At 50.7% G+C, this 24,104-nt stretch overlaps 1 protein-coding gene across 3 annotated transcripts in view; it reads right to left on the reverse strand.

The window, feature by feature from the left end:
* Positions 1-24,104, reverse strand: part of Syt7 (synaptotagmin 7) — a 61,380-nt gene that overhangs the window by 32,925 nt on the left and 4,351 nt on the right. For all 3 annotated transcript variants that reach the window (XM_028777510.1, XM_028777512.1, XM_028777511.1), the window contains exon 2: positions 4,050-4,153. In XM_028777510.1, the coding sequence (XP_028633343.1) occupies positions 4,050-4,153 (104 nt within the window). The remainder of the gene's footprint in view (positions 1-4,049; positions 4,154-24,104) is intronic.

The raw sequence follows: 24,104 nt of genomic DNA on the forward strand, positions 1-24,104 counted from the left end.
GTTGCCATTCTGGGGTACCTGTCTCCTGGTTGGGCCTGGTGTGGGCTCTAGGACCTGTGTCTGCCCACAAGCAATCTTTCATGCCTGACCCTCAGGTATCTGAGGTATCTGTCTGCTTGTCTCCTGGGCCTCTGGCCCGGTTCCCAGAAACACAGTTCCCTCTGCCGTGGACAGACGGCTCTCAGGCGCCTGGCCACGTCACAATGTCCACGTCACCACCCCCAGATGGTGGGGGCGGCATCCTGCAGGGCAAGGTTGGCAGTGGCCAATGACGTGAGTGGTGGGGGCGGGAGCAGGCCACGTGCCTGGGCTTGCCAGGGTTGTTGGTCATTGCCTAGGGGCTTCCTGGGGTCCTTGTGCCCTACAGACAGGGAGAGGGCTTCTGTAAGAGATCATTTTGTGAAGAAGGAGATTTGAGCTCAAGGGTTCCTGAGCTCCAAGGGGTTCCAAGGTAGCTTGGCTCCTGGAAAACCCCGAGTTGCTTAATCCAGTGTGAGCAGGAAAGAAGCAGGGCAGGGGTGGGCATCCTGGTCCACCAGCGTAAGGGAGAAAAGCAATGACCAGGTCTGTGCTCGGAAGGTGAGCACCATTCACCTTCTCGGCTTGGGTTTCTAAATTTAGCTCATGCAGAGCCCAGCCCCATTAACATTCCTGGCTGCTACCAAGCGTCCTCACGAGCACCCCATGGGCCTCAGGTCTGGGCCAGGCCCCAGGATAGTGCAGGCAGTTTGAGGATGCAGGCTGGACAGGTGCCCTGCAGGTCTGCCCTGCAGCCCCCTTTACCATCGGGTATTAACTGGCCCTGTCCTAGTAGAAGGGAAACAGACGGAAACACAGACATACAGACACATTGATTTAAGTATGCACGTGCATGCTTCAGCATTTCCTCACGTGCACTAACACTGTAGCCTAACAGTCAATTATTCCATCTTTCCAAACACAGAAGAAGAGCTGCCATGGTCGCGCTCCCACAGGCCCCTGGCAGCTGCATGGCCACAGGAATCTGGGGAAACTGCAGCAAACCTCCCAGGAATACGTGGAGTGCAGAGCCCTCTCTCCATTTTACCCACAGCACCTGTATACCTCAGGGTACCTTGATTTAGGCATGGCAAGGCCACAGTGCTACATGTCAACCCTGGCCAAGTCCCCCCACCCTGGCCTCTCTTTATTCCCTCCTGGAATGGTTTAATGTCACCAGGTGGGTCCACTGGAGAAGAGGCTCCTGGTCCCTTACAGCATCTCTTTCTCTTGTTTATCTGTGTCAGATCTTATACTCTGGGCACAAAGCCCCACAGAGGCACGGCTGTTTACTCTCTAGCACCTAGAGTGGCACCTGGTATTTACAGGTAGTTTGCAGCGCCAACCTGAAGTGCCCTCCCATGTCCCCAGCAACACTAGGGCTTTGGGCCTCAGGCTATTTCCCTGAGCTCAAATCTTTCAAATTCAAATACAGAGATGCTGGGCCTTCTAGGCTCACAGAGCTGCCCTCCCTCACCTTTCTCTGGTTCCTCCAATCATTTATTACTTAGAGGTTCAAATTCCAAACAATTCCCAATACTGACTGGGACCATCAGGGGTTGGGCCATGCCATGGTCACCAAGGGCTATTTTTGGAAGGACCTCAGGTAGGAAATGGAGTCATGATCTTCCCCAACATCTGGGCAGTATGAGGCTGGGCCTTTCTGAGGGAAACTTTGGAAATCCCTTCACCTTCTCCTTTTTCTTTCAGGTATTGGCAGGAGACCTTGCCTTGGCTAGCACCCTCTTCCAAGGATGCCCAGCTACCCTTTTCTCAAGATCAGGCAAGACACAAGACCTGGCAGGTCTTGATGGCCCAGGACATTTTGGAGAGACTCTGAAGCTCAGAGAACCTTTCCTGCTGATTGCAGTGATTAACTCTGTACCAGGAGTCAAGGTGCTTGCTATGTGGGACAGGATCCAGGGTAGGACTGGGCTAGGGCAGGGAGAATTTCATAGGACAACCCAAATCATTGAAAACCTGGTGAGGTCCCAGAGATACTAGGAGACCAATGGCACTAGCCTGCTTGTGAGGGGGGAGGCTTGCTGGGATGATCTGGAAAAAGCCAGTTAGAGATTAAGGATATTATTAATGTTTGGAAATAGAATCTGGGCTGTCAAGGTATTGTGTCACTGTTGCTGAGGGGACAGGAAGGCCCAGCTGCTGTCTGTGAGGTAGCATTTTAACACTCCTTCTAAAGACCAAGGAAATAGCCTGGGTGAAAAGGGCCCTGTCATCAGGGATCCATAGTGCCAGGAATTTGGGGTGGCATTTCTGGGGCAGGGGGTGGGCACTGAGAAAGTAATGGTCTATGAAGAACCGGTCCGGAGAGACAGAGTATGGTCTGGAACCCTGGGAAGGTTTCTGGTTGGAGGACGCTGTATGGTCTGCCCAGAGAGGGTGCTGGTTCAGAACCTCCCTGGTGCCCAAGGCACTGGGTGCTAGAAGTCCCTACCTACTCTGTCTCATACTCTGTTCCCATTGGAGTTGAGTGGTGGTGGGATGAGGCCATTTGTATTTTGGTCTTGAAAAGAGTGCCTTCACTCGCATACACAAATACACACTCAGACCAGCACAGTGCTTATGCAAGGGGTCTAGAACATGGGGCAGACCTCAGTTACACAAGGATCTGACACAATGATATGCATCCCCTACCCGGCACACACACACACACACACACACACACATCACCAGATCACACAGCCTTCTTCCTCTGCCTTCAAACACATTCACAAGGTCTAAGTGGTCCTACAAGGCAACAAGGCACACACCAGGCTGCAGTGTGTGCATAATAGCCACTTCCATGGCCTCTGAAGACACTGCTACACAGAGGCACAAAGCCCAACTCCCTCCAGCTCCTCCTTTGGAATTTTGAGGCAGTATACCAAGGAACAGTGGAGGGCAGCTAGCTGTCCACAGCAGGGGACAGGTCACACTCATACTGGGAGCTGAGCCTGTGGTTCTTCCCCAGGGGTGGGAGCTGCTCCAGAACGGAGAGGTTCACTCAGTAAATGAATTTGCCCTCTTGAAGGAACCGTGCTGGGTTATCCTCTTCTTAGGTTCTCCCCACGGTTTCCTCAGCAGACCTCAAATGCTTTCCCAAGGGTGTCTACCACCTTCTCTTCCTATAAGAGTGTGGGGGCATGTGGCCCCTACCCTCTAAGGGCCTAAGATTCAGCTTTCAGTCGCTCCATATGGTTCCTCTGGGTATGCTGTCCCCAACCATTCCATTCTGAGATGGAGTGGAGATGGGGGTAAGGGGTGTGTGTGTGGGGAGGTATCTGATTCCTGCCTACACCTGGGACATCTCAGGGCCCCTATCGAGATCGCTCCCTGTAGCTCTCACAAGTCCTACTGTGCTTTTGGACGGGGTCCTGCAGGGCCGCAGCACTTGCCTAGCTGCAGAGTTTGGGTGGAACCAGTAGCTCACAGCTCTAGCTCCCGGCGCCTTCGGGTGATGAATGTCCCTCCTGACAGTCTCGTTACTTATTGATAGTCTAATCCAGCTCGTTAATTCCCCAGCCCTCGTTAAAAATGAAAAGAAGCCGTTTGTGCTTGTACAAACCAGGAGAATCAGGATGGATGTGCAGGCGGCTGGGGGGGTGGGAAGGGGCGGGCAGTGCCTTCTCATTGGTCAGAAGGCTATGTGTCTTGGCCACGCCCACTGGGGCGTGGGGAGGGAAAAGGAAGATGCGACTCACCAGGGTTCCAGGGGCCTCAATTCTTAGTCTGCGCGTGTGTGCCTGCAGTTCTTTATGCATGAGATGGGGCATGTGAGTGCACGCTCCTATGTAGTGCTCTGCTAATTATTCCCCGGTGTATGCCTCCCGGGTGTAAAAGGACCTGGACCCAGGCAAAGAAAGGGGGTGAGGATGTGCAAGCTTGTGGTGTGAGATTCTGTGCACATGTCCCTGACTGTGAGCAGACAGGTCTCTGATTAGCCACTCCATAGAATTCAGTAGCCAGTAATTGCAGGATAGCCGATGAGATGTCAGGCCCGGCCCCAAAGGGTCTCCCAACAAGAGCCTCACCAGTTTGCGCTGACACCAGTGGCACAGGCCGCAGAGGACGATAGTGACGCTAAGGCTGACGGTGATGATTGCAGAGACCAGCAGGACATCGCGGGAGGGCGCCCCTGAGGAGGACACACACAGTCAGAGCTTTATGGGCCAGAGCCACTCTCTATCCTAGAGCCACCGGAACAATCACCCTTCCCCCACCCCTTCTTTCTGGTACTTCCCATTCCCAGCTTTACTTTTTCTCGCAGCCTGTACCTGGGAAGCCCCTCCCTGCTCAGTGCCTCAGCTTCTTCATCTGTACAAATGGAAGAAACACATTGCTTGGTGATTCTATCTGTGTGTCACTCTCGAGAGGACACATGTGCCCCTTAGGTGCATCAATGACTCTAGAACAGCCACTCCTTCCGTGTGGCCTTGTGCTTCCATGTGTCACACTTAATTCTGAACAGCAAATGGGTCCAAAGGACACCTGCCTTCTGAGCATCATCAGACTTCCTTAAGAGCTTGGCTAAGACTCAATAGTGACATGTGTAATCAAATGGGAGTATCTGGAATATTCTGCCCACATTAACTCAAATTCCTTGGGCTGCAAGCCCTCTCCTGGTCTCAGCTCCATCCTAGCCTCCCCAGGCTTGCTTCCTACATTCTCATCTCTGTTGGCTCCAGCCTACTCAGCGTTATTTGTAAGGACACAGAAGCTCACAAAAGCCACTTAAAGTGCAATCTTATGCATTCTGGGGTCTCTTACTTTAGGGGTGGAGACCCACTGTAAGAGGAAAACCCCAGGTTTCTGCTCAGATCCTGTTTCTTAACTCTGGGGCTCAGTTTTCTCCTCTAGAAATGCATATTTAACAGCCTCCCCTGTCTTCCTCACAGGGGGTTGTAAACATTAGCCCAAAACAAATGTACGGAATGCAAAACCTGGACCAAAAATGACCATGTGGGGGAGTGAACGGAGAAAAAGCAACAAGGAGCATACATGAGCTCTAAATATGTGTGCACGGGGATGTGTCCTAAATCAAGAGGATGCAGTTTATTTACAGAGGAGCCGCATGGGTTTCTCGGTGCCAGCGATTGTGGTAATTAAGAGTTGCCGATATCAGTCTGGTCCTGGTTCCTGTGGTTTTAGCTTCTGCCTCTCTTCTCCTCTGGGTCTCTCTTGTATAGAGGCCTCACAGAGGAGGGCTGGGTGGTCATTCTCAGTTCTCAGGCCCCTAGGCTCCCTCCCACCACCACTTGTAGCACCCTGGGGGTTCTATTTACTACCCACTCTTTCTAGAAGGCTGTTTGGGTCAAACCAACTTCTGAGACCTCCCAGGAAATGTCACCCTCACACAGCCTTCCCCAGCACCCCTCCTGTCGGCCTACAAAGTCCACTCCTGTACCAATTGTTCATTCCACATCATAGGCAACCCCCTATGTGCAGGACATGAGCTCTGGACAAACCCTGATGTCTGGGACCCCAGTGTCATCTATGTGAAAGAGTTGACCTTTCCTAACTCAGAGGCACTTCACCTATAGGGACAATATTATCTTCATGACAACAAATGAGATAAATGTTATAAATTAGTTTCAATTTACAGATAGTGTAACTGTGGCTTAGAGGGGCTGGACATTATGTTCAGTTTCTTAGCTAGTGGGTGAGAACTGATGTTCAAGCCTAGACAGTCTGGCTCAGAGTCCATACTCTTTGTCTTGGATATTGGTTTGTGGTTCTCAGAGTGTGCTCTTTGGAACACCCAGTGTTCCCTGGACTCGTTTGGGGGCTGTAGAGGTAGATTTTGAGCAGAGAAGGCTCAAGCCCTCTTCAATCAAATCAGCATCATTTCCCTTGGCTTTACATCTTGGGCTTTTGTAGAAAATTACATTTGAAGAAGGGGATGCTGAGCAAAGTTGACTCCTTCTGGAATGGTGGCTCAAGGGTCTCCTGCAGCGTGGATGCTATTATCTTTCAAGGAGCAGACCCCTCCCCCACAAGATCTCTCAGACCCCTCAGCATCCTTTGCACAGCCCTTCAAGGCAGAGTGAAACAAACGCTTGCCACTACAGATTGCACTGATGTTGGAAATTAAAGTGACAAGGTGTCCTTGGCCAGCATGCCCTTAAGTGCTGTTACCATCAAGGGGCACAAGCGTGTTCTCAGCCTGCCAGCCAGAAGGAATCATTCCTGGAGGATGGAGTCACTGTGTCCCTGGGCTGTGAGGGACCTTGGAAGTCACAGAGTCAGGCCCCATGATGCATGATCCCCTCTGGATAGCCCTGGTGGCAACAGGGAGCTGTTCCTGCAGGAGGCTGGCTCTCCTGCAGACACCATTGAGAAGGCTGCTGTAGCTTGTGCTGAGTCCAATCTGTTTCCCTGGAACTTGCAGCCACAGTCCCCAGCCTGCCCTAGGGCTGCTCTGCCACATGACAGGCCTCTGAATCCCTGCCGACAGTTCTCATGTCCCCTTCAAGTCTTCTCCAGGCAAAGCCGCCCTAGCTTTCTATCCCTTCCTCAGATGACATGCATGGTTTCAAGTCCCCTTAACGTCAGCACATTAACATTTGAGGAAAGAAACGTTGCAGCCCTTGTCAGCCTATGCCCAGGGCGGAGTTCCACGACCTCTCCTTGGACAGAGGAGACATCCCGGGTCCCCAGGGGTGAGACAAAGACAAGGGCAGACAGATGACATTGGGAGACCTGGGAGGCAGAGCAAGCCAGGAACTAAGCAGACCAGCCTGTTGGGCCAACTGTAGGGTTGTCCAGGGAGGGAGATAAGGGCTCAGGAATGTTGCCGCCCCTCTGCCCAGGCCTGTGCTGGGCAAGTCACCACATGGGAGCTCAGTATACACAATGAAACTGAATCCTGCCTTCCTGTCCATACCACTCCCAAGCAAACCTGAAAGAAAGGAGGACTAAGGAGGTAGACTCTCTCTGAAGGGGCCCAGCTGCCTGTGCATAGAGCTCTCTAGTAGATAAGCTCCAGTGGGGTAAAGGTTAGCTCCTTACATAACACCATTCCATCATGGAGGGTGAAACCTGGTATATAGTAGGTGTTCAATAAATACTGTTTGGAAGAATCAATTAGGAAGACTCCCAGGCCTCTAGGAGTAAGACTAGCCCTGGGAGGCTTCCATTTATTAGGCACCCACTGTGTACTATACTTCAGGACCTGTGAAGACAGAGGCTGTCAGTGCTACACGCACTGCAGTATCCTTGGTGACACACAAAGACGTGCTCAGTAAATATTTGTTGAATGTGTTCAATGCCTGCATATGTTATCTCATTTGTCACCCAAACAGGATAGAAGGGAAGAGATGGGAGAGGCGTCAGTGACAGTCTCAGAGCCTCTCTCTTCTACACACACACACACACACACACACACACACACACACACAAGGGCATTCACGCACATTCTGAACCAGGACCGTGTTTATTCTCTCTCCGTACCAAACTTTGCCCTACAGACCCTTGAGTTGTCAAGATCCTGATGAAAACAGCTCCATGGAGCCTTCCTTCATCTACCCAATGAGAACTGATGTCATCTGCTTCAGTGTTCCCATTACGCTGCGCCGGCAACATCCTTTAGAGTGTAGTGATTAAGTGCTGTGGCTCTAGAATCAGACTTCTGGGCTCACATTTTGGCTCAGACTCGTCCAAGCCATGTGACCTAATCCCTGCATGCCTTGGTTTCTCTACCTGTGAGCCAGGGCTAATAATAGCACAGTTTTCCTTGGACTACTGAGAGTAACAGGAATTAGCACATATAATGTGCTTAGCACAGTGCCTGACACAGAGTAAGCAGTAAATGCTGGCTATTATCATAGCATTACTGCATTGTGCCGTGGACCAGAGATATCTGGGGCAGGGAGCTGGGCTCACTGAGAACTGAATGAAACCCTGAATGGGTCCATTCTCGTTTCCCCCCAGGTTAGCAGAGGCCAAAGCTCACATTTTATTGGGTTCTTAGCATGCTTATGTACCCCCTGCCCCAGGATGTAGTCCTGTAGACTCTTAATGACAGCAGGCATCACTGGGTGTTTCTGGAATAGAAGGGTCAGGGCTGGGACATGGGAGATGTGGGGCAGGGGCAATAGCTGGAAGCCAGGCTGGGCCTCAGGTGTGAACTGCAGACACAGTGCAGTCCTTGGTAAAGCTTTGGTTCCACTGCCTCTCATCTCTTCAGCAAGCCATGATTTATGGATGAACAGAATCAAACAGGACTGCGGGCTGCTGGGATGCCCTGGGGAGGCTGCTTGAGAGGCAAGTGGACTTCTGAGGGCAAGCTCACTGGCTGCCTTGTAGGGGGAGGGCAGGTATATGCACAAAGAACACAGATACAGGCACTGCAGATCTCTCATGTACACACACAACACAGAAACTCATCTCTGACACAGATATTCGTGCTTACACACACACACACACACACACACACACACACACATGCATGCATACACATGGCCAGGTACACTGCAGATGTCTGGCCCACTCCATCACTCATGAGGCCTGGGCTTTCAGGTGCTGCCCCTGGCCTGGGATTCTCACTCCTGAGTTGTTTGTCATCTGTCCACTCACATAGTATCTCCTCCTTCCTTCCGAGGTACAGCAGAGTAGGTATAGTAAGGCTTCTTGGAAGCTCAAGATCTGGGTTTAATCCCCAGTCTCATCGCAGTCCACATCCATAACCCATGCAAGGCCCACAGTAGGTCTCAGTGCTCTCCCTTTCAATGCTGATCATCCGTCCTGCACCCTCCTGGTGTGGTGCTGTCAGGACTGAATGATAGCTATCAGTCATTGGAGACACCTAGTGTGGCAGATACCACACCAGGGAGTTTCTGCATTCTATCTCTAGAACCCTATTTAATATCCCCAGCCGATAGAGGAAGAAGCAGAGGCCTGGAGAACCAACATCCTTGAGCCCATGCATTCCCATCCTGCTACTATGACCTCCCTCTGAGAGAATGGATGTCAGGAGAGATGCTCTACGGTACTGCCTAGCCACACCCATTTCCCTCCTTCACACATGTACCCAGGCCAGTCATTTCATGCCTGGGAGGCTTTGCCTGGGAGGCTTTGCATGATGTCTTCATTAGGTTTCCATTGTTGTGATCATGACAATGACCAAAATCAACTTGAGGAAGAAAAGGTTTATTTCATCTTACACTTTCTAGCACCATGGTACCACTCTATCAGTGAAGTCAGGGGAGGAACTCAAGCAAGGCAAAAAACTCAAGGTAGAAAAGGAAGCAGAAGCCATGGATGAATGCTGCTTCCACGCTTACTCCTCCTTGGTTTGCTCAGTTTGCTTTCTTATGTATCACAGGACCATCTGCCCAGGGGTGGTACCACCCACAGTGGACTGGGCCCTCACACATCAATAAGAAAATGGTCTATTGACTTGCCTACAGGAAATCTGGATGGAGGCATTTTCTTAATCAAGATTACCCCTTTCTAGATATGTCTAGGTTTGTGTCAAGTTCTCTGGATGGCTGTTCTTTACAGTCTTTTCTTCAAGACACTTGACCAAAGATGGTCTGTATGCCTCCCATAAGTCAGTCAGTCTTTCAGTCTGTCTTTCTTTCTTTCTTTCTTTCTTTCTTTCTTTCTTTCTTTCTTTCTTTCTTGTACTTTTTGAGTTTTTAAAGGTTGTTTATTGTTATTTCACATGAGACAGTGTTTTCCCTGTGTGGTTTTTTTGCCTGTATGTCTGTGTGAAGGTGTTGGATCCCCTGGAACTGGAGTTACAATTGTGAGCTGCTATGTGGGTACTGGGACTTGAACCCAAGTCCTCTGGAAGAGCAGCCAGTGCTCTTAACTGCTATGCTATCTCTCCAGCCCTCCCATAAGCCTTTCTACACACTGGAACTATGGTAGCTTACCTTGTGGATGAGCTCTCTATATGGCTCTCGTCAGATCTCTCATAATTAGCTCTCCCTATCCTTTCCATGCTGGGAGTACCTGGAGGGCTGAGACCCCAGATCCACAATCTCTGCAGTGAAACATCCACAGAGATGCTGTGGAGATAATTACTAAATAAATGCTTGCAACCATCCTGTTCCAGGAAAGCCCACTTCCCTCAGGAAGCCCTCCCCAAGGACAAAGCAATGTCTTTCTCCAAGAAGAACTAACTGACTTTCTATGTCATTCCTTTTTCTTGAGCATAGACCTGTTCCCTCAACCAAGGCCATGGAGGTAAAGTCCTGTCTTCTTATTGCTCATGTAGCACAGATCATGCTATAGGGGGGCTATGGGGTCCACCAGAAGTCTATACACAGGGTCCCCCACCAAAATTCACTCACATTTGTACTCAGATGGTGACAACCATACTGTCTGTGCCTACTCCTTCTCATCTTAACCTGGACTGTCTCCTTTCCTGGATGCTCCTTCTGGCATCCCCAGCTTGCATGTCATTGATCTTACCAAGTACTTTCAGTAATAGTTGTTGATAACATGAGTTAGGTCCACAGCCCCGAGTACTTATTTGAAAGTAAATCTCCTTTGGGGAGTGTGTATGAGATAGGGTTTCTCTGTATAGCTCTGGCTGTCCTAGAACTCAATATGTAGACCAGACTGGCCTCAAACTCGTAAAGACCCACCCGCTTCTGCTTCCTGAGTTCTGGAACTAAAGGTATGAGGCCACTACACCTGATGAAAGTACATTTCTTATGCCCATTTTACAGTGAAGGGAACTGAGAGCCAGAAGGACTCAGAGCCTGCCCTGGAAGAGAGACAAAAGCAGGATGGGATCTGAGGTCTTCAGGACCTATGTCCTATGGCTTTCTTCTGTTCTACTTTAGGGATGCTGTTTCTTAAAACAGTCCATGGTTAGAGCGAAAAGAAAGAGACTGGACACCGGATAGGGAAGTTAGTAAAAGGGCTTGTTCTGGCTAGATATTTTTTTTTTTTTGTCTACTGGACACAAGCTAGAATCGAAGGATAGGGAACCTCAACTGAGAATTGCCCCCACCAGACCGGCCTATGGGCAAGCTTGTGGGGCATTTTCTTAATTAATGATTGATGTCAGAGAGCCCAGACCACTGTGGTGCCATCCCCTGGGAGGTAGTCCTAGATGGTACAAGAAAGCAAGCTGAGCAAGTCACAGAGAGCAAGCCGGTAAAACAGTGTCCCTCTATGACTTCTGTCCCCAGGTTCTTGATTTGCGTTCCCACCCTGACTTCTTTCAATGATGAACTGTGCTATAGACCTGTGAGATAAAAATAAACTGTTTCCTCCCCAACATCATGGTGGTTTTTTTTAAATCACAATAGATACACTAAGATAGGTCTCCTTCTCATGGACTGCCCAGGAGGAGCCGTGGCTGAGTTTCCTCAGCACTTCACACACCCCTCTAGCATATGTTGCCTACAAGTCTTCCCCCAGGTGCTGGCCTGATAAAGCACTTTCAGTCGGTAGAGGGTCAGAAGAACCCAGAAGAATCTGGGGGCCAGATGTTGGAGCTGGGCTAGTTGGGAGTGGAAAGAACAGAGCACTCTGAGTATGTGCCGAGAGCTCCATCATTGGTACTGATTAGGGCACAGCCACTGTGGGGGGGAGGAGGGAAGGAAGGAAGGAAGGAAGGAAGAAAGGAAGGAAAGAAGGAAGGAAAGAAGGAAGGAAAGAGGGAGTGAGAGAAGGGGAGGGAAGAAGGGGAGAGAGAGAGAGGAAGAGAGAGAGAATATGAGTGAGTGAGAGTGAGTACAGAATGTTGGGGTGGTTGGGTCTACGGCTGCCAGCACCTTTCCATCCTGAGCCCACCTCTGCCCACCTGATCCTGTACTATGCAGTGCTTCCCTCAGCCCCCGGGATGATGTTTAAGATGGGAAGCAGTGAAAGCTGAAGTTGGGGCTCTCCACATGAAGACCCCTGCAAGTGTATGCTGAGCATATGGAAATTGGGGTGTGTGTAGCATTTACAAGTAGGCTGAGCCTACCAGCCTGAGGTAGGTGATGTGGACATGGAGAAAGGACACTTGGGGTGCTTCTGTCACCTCCCTTCTTCCTCCAACCACAGTACACATCAGAAAGACAGGAAGTGGTGAGAAACAAAGACAGAACCACTGAGCCAAACCCTGAAGCCCAAGCAGGCAGGCAAAACCCTGCTGCTTGGCATTCGGTAGAATTTTATGTCCTCTCTTCACTTTGAAACTCCTCCTTCCAGGCCACCCACCTTGGAGGCTGGCAGCTCTTTCTTTGCAAGGGGAAAAGAAAATGAGAAGGGTAGGAGAAGAGAAAAGGAAAAAGAAGGGAAGAGAGCCCAGCATGCCTTTACAAGGAAAGCTGGATCTTGACCCTCCCCCATCCCCTCCTGGACAACTTCTCTGAGTGTCCTTCAGGCAGCACTGGAGGAGCTCACAATACTTTGGGACTCACCTAGGGCAAGAACAAGAGAAAGCCTGAGGTGAATTGTTTTGGAAAGTTACAAGTAACTGAAAATAGGGGCTTAACACAAGCAAGCTTTCTCAGCCTTGACTGTAATAAAAACAGATAATGCGTGAGTGAGCTAGGGTGAGCATGCTGGCAGGGGCCGCAGAGGCCGGCTGCATGCAGACAGTTTAGAATTCAGAAGAGGTGCCAAGTGAGTAAACAGCGAATGAAGGATTATCCGGATGGGCCAGGAGCCGGTCCAGCAAGAACTGGATAGGAACATGTCAGGATGCACAACACTCAGAGTCCTCATCAGGGGTGAGGCCTGGCGAGTTACAGGGTCTTATCCACGCCTTCCCTATTTCTGCTCTCTCTTCTGGCAGACATCATCATGGCCTGGGGAATAATGGCTCACATTTGTACTGTGTAGAACAGTTTGTGAAGTGCTGGACAGTTTACCAAAGGTTTCACATCCATTACCGCACTTAATGGAGGTCATAAGGGCATCTTCTGTCCAGTAACCTCCTCACCACACCGCAGCCACCCTCACCTCCCACAATTCCTGGCTTAGGGAGGCCTGGAATTGCTTTGAGTGCTGGCTTTCAGCCTCAAAAGAATAGGAGGGGAGACAGGCCATCTGTAGATCACAAAGATCTGCCGAGGCCAGAATCAAGGATCAAGCCATCAGGATCAAGGCCATTCAGGATGGACAGGTTCAAGTGTCAGATCCGTGCAGGGTATCTAGCCAAGTTATCCGGGAACCTGCTGCTCTCCCTGGCCACCTTGTTCCCAGAGCTGATGAGCTGCCTGGGTAGCCATGAAAATGATCGCATCCATCAGAGCAGCAGGAACCCAAGAAAGGAGGAGCTCGCTGGAAGGGCCTCTCTAGGAGGAGTGTGGAGCGGGGCAGGATCAGGGATGTGTTATGATTAAGTACGAGCCTTGACCACTAGTTACTCCTATGAATAATGCATTGTTGTGCCTTGGCCTAAATCAGCATCTTATTGTTATTAATAATACACGGCAGCACAGAGGCTGGGGTTGGAACGCTACATTGTATCTCATTGGAGGATCTCAGAGCACTGCACAGCTCCTCAGTACCGATGACTCAACTCTACCTCCCCAGGCTATAGGCTTTCTTATGGGCCAGGAAGGGCACCTGTCCTTCTCTGACTTCCTCCCACCTGAGGCTTGGAGCCACGAAGGCCACAGGAGAGAGGACTCATCCATCCTGAATTTCAAATCCTCAGCCAGGGTTTTGCGTGGGGGGAGGGGAGTACACTTAATCTTTGCCAGCTCAAGGGCTCTTGAAGATGCAACGTTATGTGAAGCAGCTTCCAGAGATGTTTAAGAAGGAAAAAGGTAGCTAGAGAGGGACTCCTCGCTGGTGGGGATCTGAAACCAGCGCTACTACTCATCAGCTGTGTGACCTTGGGCTACTCACTCACCTCTCTGTTCTCAGCCTTGTCGCTAGAACTTAGGGTGTCTGAGATTCCCTCTCGTGTGTTATTTCACTATGTTACAAGATATCGGTCACAGGGTTAGTTAGTGATTTGAAGGACTGAGTGACAGGGTGCTTTGGTGCTGCCCGTGGTACTGAAACAGAAGTGGCCCTGATTTCCCTGTCCTTGGTGCTGAACACTCCTCCGTCTCAGAACTGTGGCCTCCTCTACACCGCCCGTCTCATTGTTCCTATAGAGGAAGACTCAAGAGACTGGAACCTTCTCACAATTACAGCGCTGTAGCTCTCTCTTTGTCAGTTCCTTCCTGACTAAACCCCAGCTGAAGCCACGAGAAGATCTCCAGAACTCCTTTTCTTTAGATGGTACAGTCCCAGCAAGTCACAAGTCTCTCCGCTAATAAAAAGACCACACCCACTTCCCTCTAGTGCAGTCTGCCACACTGCCTCCTGGTGGCATTCTTGGAACCTGCACTCAGAGCAGGAGCACAGAAGGTCCCCAGTGGCGATGCAGGGTGCACAGGGAAGAAGCGGCAGACGGCCTGGCCCCCGCCGCCCCCTCACCGCTCCCAGGGCAATCTGGCACGCGGAGCTTGCATCATTGCCCAACATAAGCATGCTCCAACTTGTCTGTCCTTGTCCTGGTCTGGTTGGATACCATGCTGCCCCAGTCACAATGCAGTCTGAATTGGATGACCAAACTGTACCAAGCAAAACTTGCTATTTCCTCCTCCAGGTGGTGGGTGGTGTTAACCTGACAAACATCAACCTTTCCTCCCGCTGCTTGGTCAGAAAACGCCTATAATTTGCTTCCCTCAGGGCAGAGGCTTCTTACCTCACAGCTATCTGAGTGAGAAACTTCTCACAGCCCTTCCCAAGAAAAAAACTGAGGAGTTTGGTGAGGCTATAACCACAAGACACTCCTAGTCTACAGGTGGGAGGCTCTTTAAAAAGTAGTTGTGTTTGGTGATTCTGTGGATCGTTTGAAGTTAGCCTGGCTGCCTGAAGAAACTCCCGCAATCACCCAAAACTAAAAGCAGGGATGGGAGCTGGGGCACAGCTCAGCTGGTAGAATGCTTGCTTAACATGCACCAGGTCCTAGGTCTGGTTCTCAGCACATCACAAATGAGGAATAATGGTGCACACGTGTAATTTGTCACTCAGAATGTGGAGGCAGGAGGATCAGGAGAGCAGTTTGGGGATACCTGAAACCCTACTTCTAAATGAACAAACAAAGCAAAGCAGATGAAATCACCAAAGACAATACTGAACCACAGCTTCTCTGAATTCAGGGAAGGAGTGAAGTCAATTTACTTTAATTACAGTAAAGCTATCTAGTACCATTCATTGAGCACTTATTATATGCTAAGCACCGTACTAAGAGCTCTGCAAACATCATATCCTTTAGCCTTACAAACACTCGCAGGAGGAAGCATCATGTTCAGCCTCCTACAAGTAAAGAAAGTGGGGCTCAGAGAGCAAGAGTGACACCTGATGGGATGCAGCTGGTGGACATGAACCCTGGCATGGAAACCTGCTCTGTCTACCCTTACACATCAGCTATCTTCTAACATTCCAGAGGCCTCACCATCCTTCAGGTATCTGCAAGACCACTCTCCCCGTGCACCACCCTGACCTCAGCTGAGTGCCACACTGATGAGACAGTAACACCTTGCACTCAGCAGTGCACGTAGCCTTACTAAATGTTGTCATAGCCTGGTGACACTGAGGGGTGAGGGCAGGCAGAAGTGACCTGGCTTTGACTTCACAGGGGTCAACACTAATGCTCAAATGAATGAGTAGCTTGCCTTAGGTCACATTTTGAGTCAGAACTCAGTTGAAGGTGGTAGACCCGCCAGCTCAGTGCTTTCTTCACTTGTTCAAGGCTGGGGTCCTGGCACACAAGGCAGGAAAATCCTTGGGGGCTTCGTTTCCTAAGAGGCTTTCTGAGGCCCTGACCTGGGCTGCTTTCCCTCTTCCTGCTCCCTAGAGGCTACCAGCTGGCTCATCTTTAAGTTGGAGTCTTGGAGTCTCATTCTAAATGGTTTTTTTTCTTCCAGGCAATTACCTCCTGCTAATTAGGAAGCGTGGCTGCCAGTCCCAGGGCCCTGGGCTGACCCCTTTCTCAACCCACAGGGATGAGGGTGTGTGGAAGGAGGGAGTGGCAGCACTAGTCACAAAAATTTCCTGGGTCAGGGCAGTGGGGGCACTGGGGGGTCAATTTGTTTCAAGGACATGTAAGAAGGGAAGTGAAGATGGTTATAGTTAGGAGCAGAGCCCCTGAATGACCATGAGTCAGGAGACCAGAAGCCAGAAGCAGCCTAGACTCACCCACGCAGAGTAATAGTGACCTGGGCAGCTGAAGGGGCCAAGCTATCTGGAGAAACATAGATACAAAGAAAGGGAGGGAAGGGATGGGATAAAGGAAGGAAAGGAGAAGGGAGGAATCTAAGGAGCTGACATAGAGACAGACAGCTCTCCCTTCTTCAGAGAGGAAAAATAAGTCACCCCATAAAATGGCCAAGATTACAAAAGAGGCTGGCAGAGGGAGTCACTGGGAGACTCCAAGAGGGAGAAGGAGAGAAGGGCAGGAAAGAAGGAGGAATCACTGGAAGAAAACCCCAGAGAACTGGAGAATGGAAGAGGCTGGCTTGGAGTGGCAGCTCCCAGAGCCCTAAGAAGGGCTACTTCTACATCATCGTCCTTGAGCCTCCCCAATGTCAGTACGCAGACAGCTGGGCCTGCACACCCTCCTACTCAGCCACAGGTGTGGGCAGGCACGATGACAGTCCACCAGCTAGCTCATGCCCCAGATGTTCCACATTATGGGGACAGCCAGCTGACTTTCCTCCAATGCTAACTTGTAACCCCTTCCAGTGGGCTGAGCCAGGGGACCCTCTTGAGTCACAGTAATGTGACTGGAGCAGGTGGGGCTGTGTGCTCCAGTCTGTCTATGTCTCAGCAATAGGATCAAAGCACAAAGAGGTAGTGTTTGGCCAAGGTCAAATAGCAAGAGAGTGAGGAAGTCAGGCACAGAGGGCTCAAGTGCTAAGTCCCTATGGGGGGTCCCATTCCCTGCTAGGCAGCAACGGCAGATGAATGTGGATCTTGGCTGTCAACAAGTCAGACCTTGATCAAATGCCTGTGGTGTGTAGTGTACCACATGGAAGGGAGCACGGATGGCCAAGAGTTTGAAAGAGAAGTAAAAAAAAAGTGAGGGGAGGTTGGGTAGGAAGACTCTGTATAGGCAACAATGGCAACCAATGTAATCGAGGACTTCCTAGGCACAGTGCATCACTTGCTTAACATGTGATGTGTGGAATCCCATTTGATGCTCATGACAACCCTATCACCATATTATAGTGAAGAAACTGAGATTCAGAAGGGCTAACCAGTGAAACAGTTCCAACTTGGTGGCTAGCCAGCCATGTGAGGCTACTAGCCAGAAGACCCCTCTGTTATGGCATTATCTGAGTTCCCGGTTTTGATAATCTAGGCCCTAAAATGCCAACGGGGCTACAGTTTGTCTTGCTGCATGAAAGCGAGAGATAGCACGGGGTCCCACATTTTAACAAGTCCCATTTTAAGGCACTGTACTCTAGGTTCTAGTCTTAGCTCAGCCACTCGATTGCTGTGTGACTTCAGAAAGGTCATTTGCCTTGTCTGAGTCTTGCTGCTCTCACCTGTAACATCTAAGAGGCAGATAACAATGACAGCTCATTGCATGCATAGTGCCAACTTGCTGGTTAGACTTGCTGTCGTTCTAGGTAGTTTACATACTAAGGATCCCCCCGCACCCGAGGCATCAGTGGTATCTCCATTTCACAAACAGGTATGAGAGCACTACAAAACTAAGCTGTACATAGCGGATCTGGGATATGAACACCATTACTTGTATGTCTGTGTGTGCATGTGCCTATATATGTGCCAGTACATCATTTGTGTGTGTACATGTGCACACATGTGCATTTGTGTGTACACATATGGAGGCCAGAGGACAGCCATGTGTGTTTTTCTTTAGGAGCTGTCCACCTTGATTTTTATTTTATTTTTATTAGATCATTATTTACTTTTTATTTTGTTTGGGGAACATGCAGGTACTGTAGCATGCATACGGAGGTCAGAGGACAACTTGCAGTAGCTTTTCTTTGTTTCCACTACATCGGTCTCAGGGTTGAACACAGGCTTGGTGGCAGGCCCCTTTCCCCACTCCTTGGTTTCCATTTTGTTGTTGGTTTTTGTTTGTTTGTTTGTTTGTTTGTGTTTTGTTTCTGTTTTTTTAAACAGGGTCAACAAAGTGGCTAGGCTGGTGGCCAGCATGCCTCAGGAATCCTGTCTCTGCCTTCCCAGTGCTAAGATTACAAGGATGTCCCTCTGTGCCAGGATTTTGTTTTAAAATGTATATCTAGGGAATTGAACTCAGGTCCTCATGCTTTCACGGCAAGCCTTTTACTAAATGAGCCATCTCTTTAGCCCAGAATCTCATTAATTTTGATCTAGAGTTCCCATGCTCTGCCTGACTGCACATTCTTGGTTGTTTCCCCTGCATGTGGCTTATCCTTTTTACCTATCTGTTTATCTGTTCTTAATCAGTATGTACCTAGTATAGTCATGCTGGGTCACACATGCCCACATGTATTCCAGCACCAAGATAAGGCCAACTCTAGTATGTACTTATGCACGCACACACGCGCATACACACACACACACACACACACACACACACACACCCCTCTGGGTGCTGGTTGGTTTGTGAAGACCTCGTGACATGCTGCACTGCATAGCCTTGTGGTAGTGACGTGGGCCACCACACCCTCTCTCCTTTGCTTCCCGCTAGTGCCTGGGTGGCTGACACACCACGTCACACACCTGCTGGCACCCCCATCCCCACTGCCTTCCTCACGCCTCTCCTCTAACAGAAGCAGGCACCTTCTCCAGGAAGGAAGCAGGCTCAGGCACAGCCTGGCTCCCACAGCCTCAAGATGCCAGCCAATTCGGGGGTGGAAAGGGAGAGAAAGAGGCATCAGCATGAGGCTCTGGGGGGCTTTGGGTCTATGGTTCCTACTAAGGACCAAGCCTTCCCTCAGTTCTGGCTGTCATAATTCAGCTCTCACAACCTAGGGATGCCAGCCCTACCTAAGTCATTTCTTCAAATGAGACAGATGGGGGACATGGGAACAGAGAGGGTCTAGCCCTCACTCCCAAGCAGGGCTATGGTACCAACAGGACCCTCTGGCTGAGTTTTAACTGCACCCCTCCACCCCATCCCTGGTCCCTACGCTCTCCTCCCCCTGCCCAAACATCTCAGAGTTCTGGGTATTTTTAGGCCTCAGCTGACAGGCTGTGAAATCGCTCCCTTCGCACCTCCCCAACCAGGCGGGGGCTGGAGAGGGAGGAATGAGGTTGGGGAGGGCCACACAGCCATACAATTCATTGGGCTCCTCCCAGGCTAGCAGGTGCCAAGGAGGGTGTGAGGGGCTCCTCCCCTTTTCCCCAGATCTTCTGGCAAGAGCATCTCTCCACATTGCCTGGAGAAGAATGGAAAAGAAAGGATCTGTACTCCATTCAGGGATGGGAGAATAAAGGGTTTATAGGGACAGCCCTAAGCACTAAGGAAGGTGGTGGGGACACCCTCTGAGTCCAGCTCTGCAGCCAAACCGATTCTAAGCACTCCCTTCTGAGAGATGGGCTGAGAGACAGGCTGGCTGGGATCCTAGTAGGATAAGGGAAGCACTAGGCAGGATATCTCAGTGGTTACCACTCAGCCTGTGGAGTAAGAATGACTCAAATTCTTTATCCTGCTTTATGGAATGACCCAGCCAAGATCCTCTAGCTTTCTGGTCCTCAGTTTCCTCACCTATACAACCTGCCTCAGTTTCCTCACCTATACAACTTGGGCTAGCTGTGAAGCTTAGATTAAAAAGCAAGGTGGTACACACACACACACACACACACACACACACACACTTGTACACACATATTCTTCTTCACACACACACACACACAGACATATATACACTCATATGCATGTATGTACATATGGACTCAAATGCCAACGTGTGTGTGTGTATGTATGCTACTAGCACCTCAATGTAAGTCTATTTGCCCTGGGAAGTCTGCACCCAAGGGAAATAAGAAGATATATCTAGACCCTGCTGGAAATGGGCCCCTGTGCCTGGGGCCCTGGGCATGGAAGGGGTAGTACGCTCTCTAGTTGTCATGGAGACAGTTTAGTGCTGTTGGGACTCTGGAGCCCAGACCTGGCAGCTTGAGTGAGTTCTGTGGTTCCTGCTACGGCCTGTCCCTGATACCCAAAGTGGGCATGGGATGCAGACCAATCAATAGGAATATCACCTATGTCCCTGGGGCCCTGTAACTACTCCCCTTGGTTCCCTACCCATCTCTAAGAGAAGGCTTTTTATAGTGACCCCAGTGCTAGAAGGCCCTCTCAGGGTCTTTACTGATGCCCATCCAGATTGGCTGGCATCTGAATGCCCACACTTCACCACAGGTTTGCTAAAGTCTGGGCCTGGCTAGCCTGGCTTTGGACTCTGTTTAGGTGAGAGAGTGTGGCAGAAGGACAGAGACAGAGAGGGGCAGGTGTGTCTCCTTGTGAGACTCTAACTCTGTTATCACTTGCTGCCAAGCTTCCCATCCTTCAACTACCACACTGTTACAGTTCTTTACAGCATCTGTTCAAATGGCTTCCATTGCCTTACAAAAGCGGAAGTCACTTGGTAGAATTTTTGCCTCCCATGAATCTCCAGCACTTCATAACCTAGTTGTGGTTGTAAACCTACAATTCCAGTACTTGGGAGGTAGAGGCAGGAAAACTAGAAGTCCAAGGTCCTCTTAGGCTATGGTAGAAGCTCCAGGCAAGCCTGGAATCCAAGACCCTGTTGCACTCTGTGTCAATAGCCCAGGTCTAATTTATCTTCTGAAGCCTCACTCCAGGCTGCTGTTCCTTAGGGTCCTCCTTCAGCCAAGTTCGGGCACTGGTCACTGCTGCCTCCACAGGCCAAGCTCTCCCAGGCCCCTGTGCCTTTGCATATTACCAAATGCCTGACCTGTGCATCTTCCTACGGCAAGCTCTTATTTGGTCTTCAAGACCCAAACCTCTGTACCCAAAGCTCTTGGATCCTGCTGCATGCCTGGAATCCCAAAATGACTTCTAATTGCGAGCCCTTGCCACGGTACGCTGATGACGGATGTGTAACATGCTCAGAAGAGTGCCTATCACACAACAAGCACCCCACAAATCCACGCCACCTTGACAGCGGCGTCCCATGGCCTCACTGAAACCCTTTCCAACCCTTTCACTAAGGCAGTAGCATGCCTGTCCTTCCTGGAGCTTCCAGAACCCCCGTCCCACACATCAATCTCTCAGTACGGGGTAATGTTGATAACAGCTGCCCTTCCACATCACCAGTGTTTACTACGTGTGAAGCTCTGAGATGACTACTCTTTTTGCCTCATCTCTCCTCTTCCTCCAGTCACCCAAGAAAGAAGAACCATTATTATGCCCATTTCACAGAGGAGGAAACTGAGGTGGCAGAGGAAGAATGAGACAGCAACAACTACCTCTGCAGGAATGCACCTAGACAGCAGGTGGGCCAAGGGCCCTGGCTTAAGCAAGTCACCCCTGGTGGCATAGACATGAGTCACCTAGCATATACTAAGTACTCCTCCGCAAATAAGAGCTTGCTACTATAGTGCTTCTGCTAATATTAGTGGTGGGGAGGTGTTGGGCGAGCTGAGAAGGAATCCTTAAGCAACATGACCTGCAGAGCACACCCTACTCCACTCCTGGAGGAAGAAACCAGGGGCTCAGAGGTCTCCTGGGTCTGCTACACATAGGGTCAGAGGTTGTGAGGTGATAGACAGGGAACCCTAATAACTCACTGGGCCTAGAGACCCCATGGGGTGTCTTGATGAGCAACTCCTCTAGGGGGCTCTGGTGTACTCAGATTAGGAAGAGCAGGACAGGGCCTGCTTTGGGCTGGCCAAGCCAGCCACAGCTCTCTGGCCCTGCTGACACTATCCCGTAGTAATGAGACGGATCCAATTTGTATCCAGAGCTCCACCGGGAGCAGCTGCCGCGGCAGGGTTTGAAGTAATTTAATTGGACACATTAGCCACACAGCTCTCTCGTCTACTCCCCTGTTTGGGGCTTCATGCAGATACCCCTTTTCACACTTGCCCAGCCCTGGGAGGGTATAGGCACACACACCATCAACCAGTTAGGACAGACTCATTGACACCCCTCTTCTCTTTTTTTCTGGGGTTCCTGGAGGCACAAGAACCAGAGACCCCTTCTTGCTGATGCAAACCATAGCTCTGGAAGCCTCCTGAAGCTGAGACTCAGACCCTCCCTCCTGCCTCCTCCAGTGGGAAGAACAGGGTCACCCCTTTCTCTCAACTCAGTAGCCCCAGAGGCCCTCATTCTCCTGAACTCCAAGGACATTGAAGGAGCAGGGCCAGCAGCACAAGCCTGCTCTGACAATACCTTGGTTCTGTCACTATCAGGGTAACTATTGATACAGGGGATAGTCCTCCTGGGGGAGGGGTGCAAACATACATGCACAGAATCAGACAGCCACCAAAATACAGATGAATTCAGTTTAACCCAGCTACATACATACACATGCCACACACACACATGCACACACTACACACACATACCACACACACATACATACACATACCACACACACACACACATACATATACCACACACACATACCACACACACATACATACACATACCACACATACATACATACGCTACACACACACACACACACACACACAGCATCATGGTAATCTTGTCTCCGTATACAGAATAGTCTCACAACCCATCCCATGTCCACACTCATCCCTACTTACAACTAGACGAAGCCCTAATCTCCGAAGATGGAAGCCAAGTTGGCAGGTTGAGGGTGAGTCAGGGGGTAGGCAGGATCCCTAGAGAGTCCACACCCTGTCAGACTGAGTACAGGGCCGGGGGAGGGGCCCTCCCCAGAGCTTTCCGTTACAGCTCCCTATGCACCTCAATGCACCTTGCTATGAATACACTCATTAGCTGCTGTTTACAGCGGGCAGGGCACTCGGCACAGGAGCGTAGCTATTATGGCCAGCCAGCTGCCACCCGCACACGTACACACAGGCACGTAGGTACACACACAGCCACCAAGCTACTGTCAGCACCCCAGTTTCCCCTTCCCTCTTGCTGGAGCCCCACATGTTCTCTCATGTGGATATATACCAATTCCCCAAATATCCCAGCCCACCATATGACTCAGTTTGCGGGTCCAACCACCCCAGGTGACACATCTTTCCCTAGGGTCCCCTTCCAGGTAGAAGCTGCCCAACCTTCCCGAGCAGCTGCTGAGCCAGCCCACCTTCCTATCAATGGGTTGGGAATGCAGGCATGGATGCTGGGCGCTCTCCAGTCCCTTCCACAGGTCTCATTCTGTCTGCCAACTCTGTTCCAACCCTTGGGGAATTCTGCTGGGTGAGACAAAGTCTGGCCCTCCAGAGGCAAGTTGGACAAAGCCCAGCAGGGCTACCCCCTGCTGCCTGAAGGTCAGCCCACGTCCATGGAACTGGCACGATTCACTTGGCACCACTGGCTGGGGTTCCCTGGCAAGGGAGAAGGGTACCCAGGCTTAGCCTGGCACAGACTGGCTCCGGCACCTGGCCAGAGCAGTGGCCACCCTGATGGAGAGAGCTGACCTCATTGACCATGAGTGCTACCTGTGGGCACTGACCATGAAATGGGGGCACAGAGACGTCTGTGCCCACCTGGGATATTTCAGTGTCTCTGAGGAGGCCATAGAACCAGCTCCTCCTCCTCCACTCAGGACTGAGCCTCCCAGCTAGCACATGCCCCCCTCACCAGCTACTCCCCTGTTGTTCTAGGCCTGATTCCCCTGGGGGACACAGCTATTGAAAACGGTCCATCAGATTCAATAAGGATTCAAAGTCCCTGGGAGAATAGGTGGTGGGTGGAGAGTGGGGGTGGGTAGGAGGGGACCACATGCTCCTCCTCTGTCCTTCCACATGGCATGCTTCAATATCTGGGCTGGAGGGCCCTTGCTCTGTTGCCCTTGGAGTCTGTGGGTCAGCTAGGACCAGGACCAGCTGACCAAAGACTTCTCTTTGTTTACTTGATGCCCACCTGCTCCTCTGCCTTTTAGCCTACCCCCTACCCCCTACCCCCATCACCCATCATAAGCCTACCCCCTACCCCCATCACCCATCAT

Source organism: Grammomys surdaster, unplaced genomic scaffold, assembly GCF_004785775.1.
Source record: "Grammomys surdaster isolate TR1022 unplaced genomic scaffold, NIH_TR_1.0 310, whole genome shotgun sequence".
Lineage (NCBI taxonomy): Eukaryota > Metazoa > Chordata > Mammalia > Rodentia > Muridae > Grammomys > Grammomys surdaster.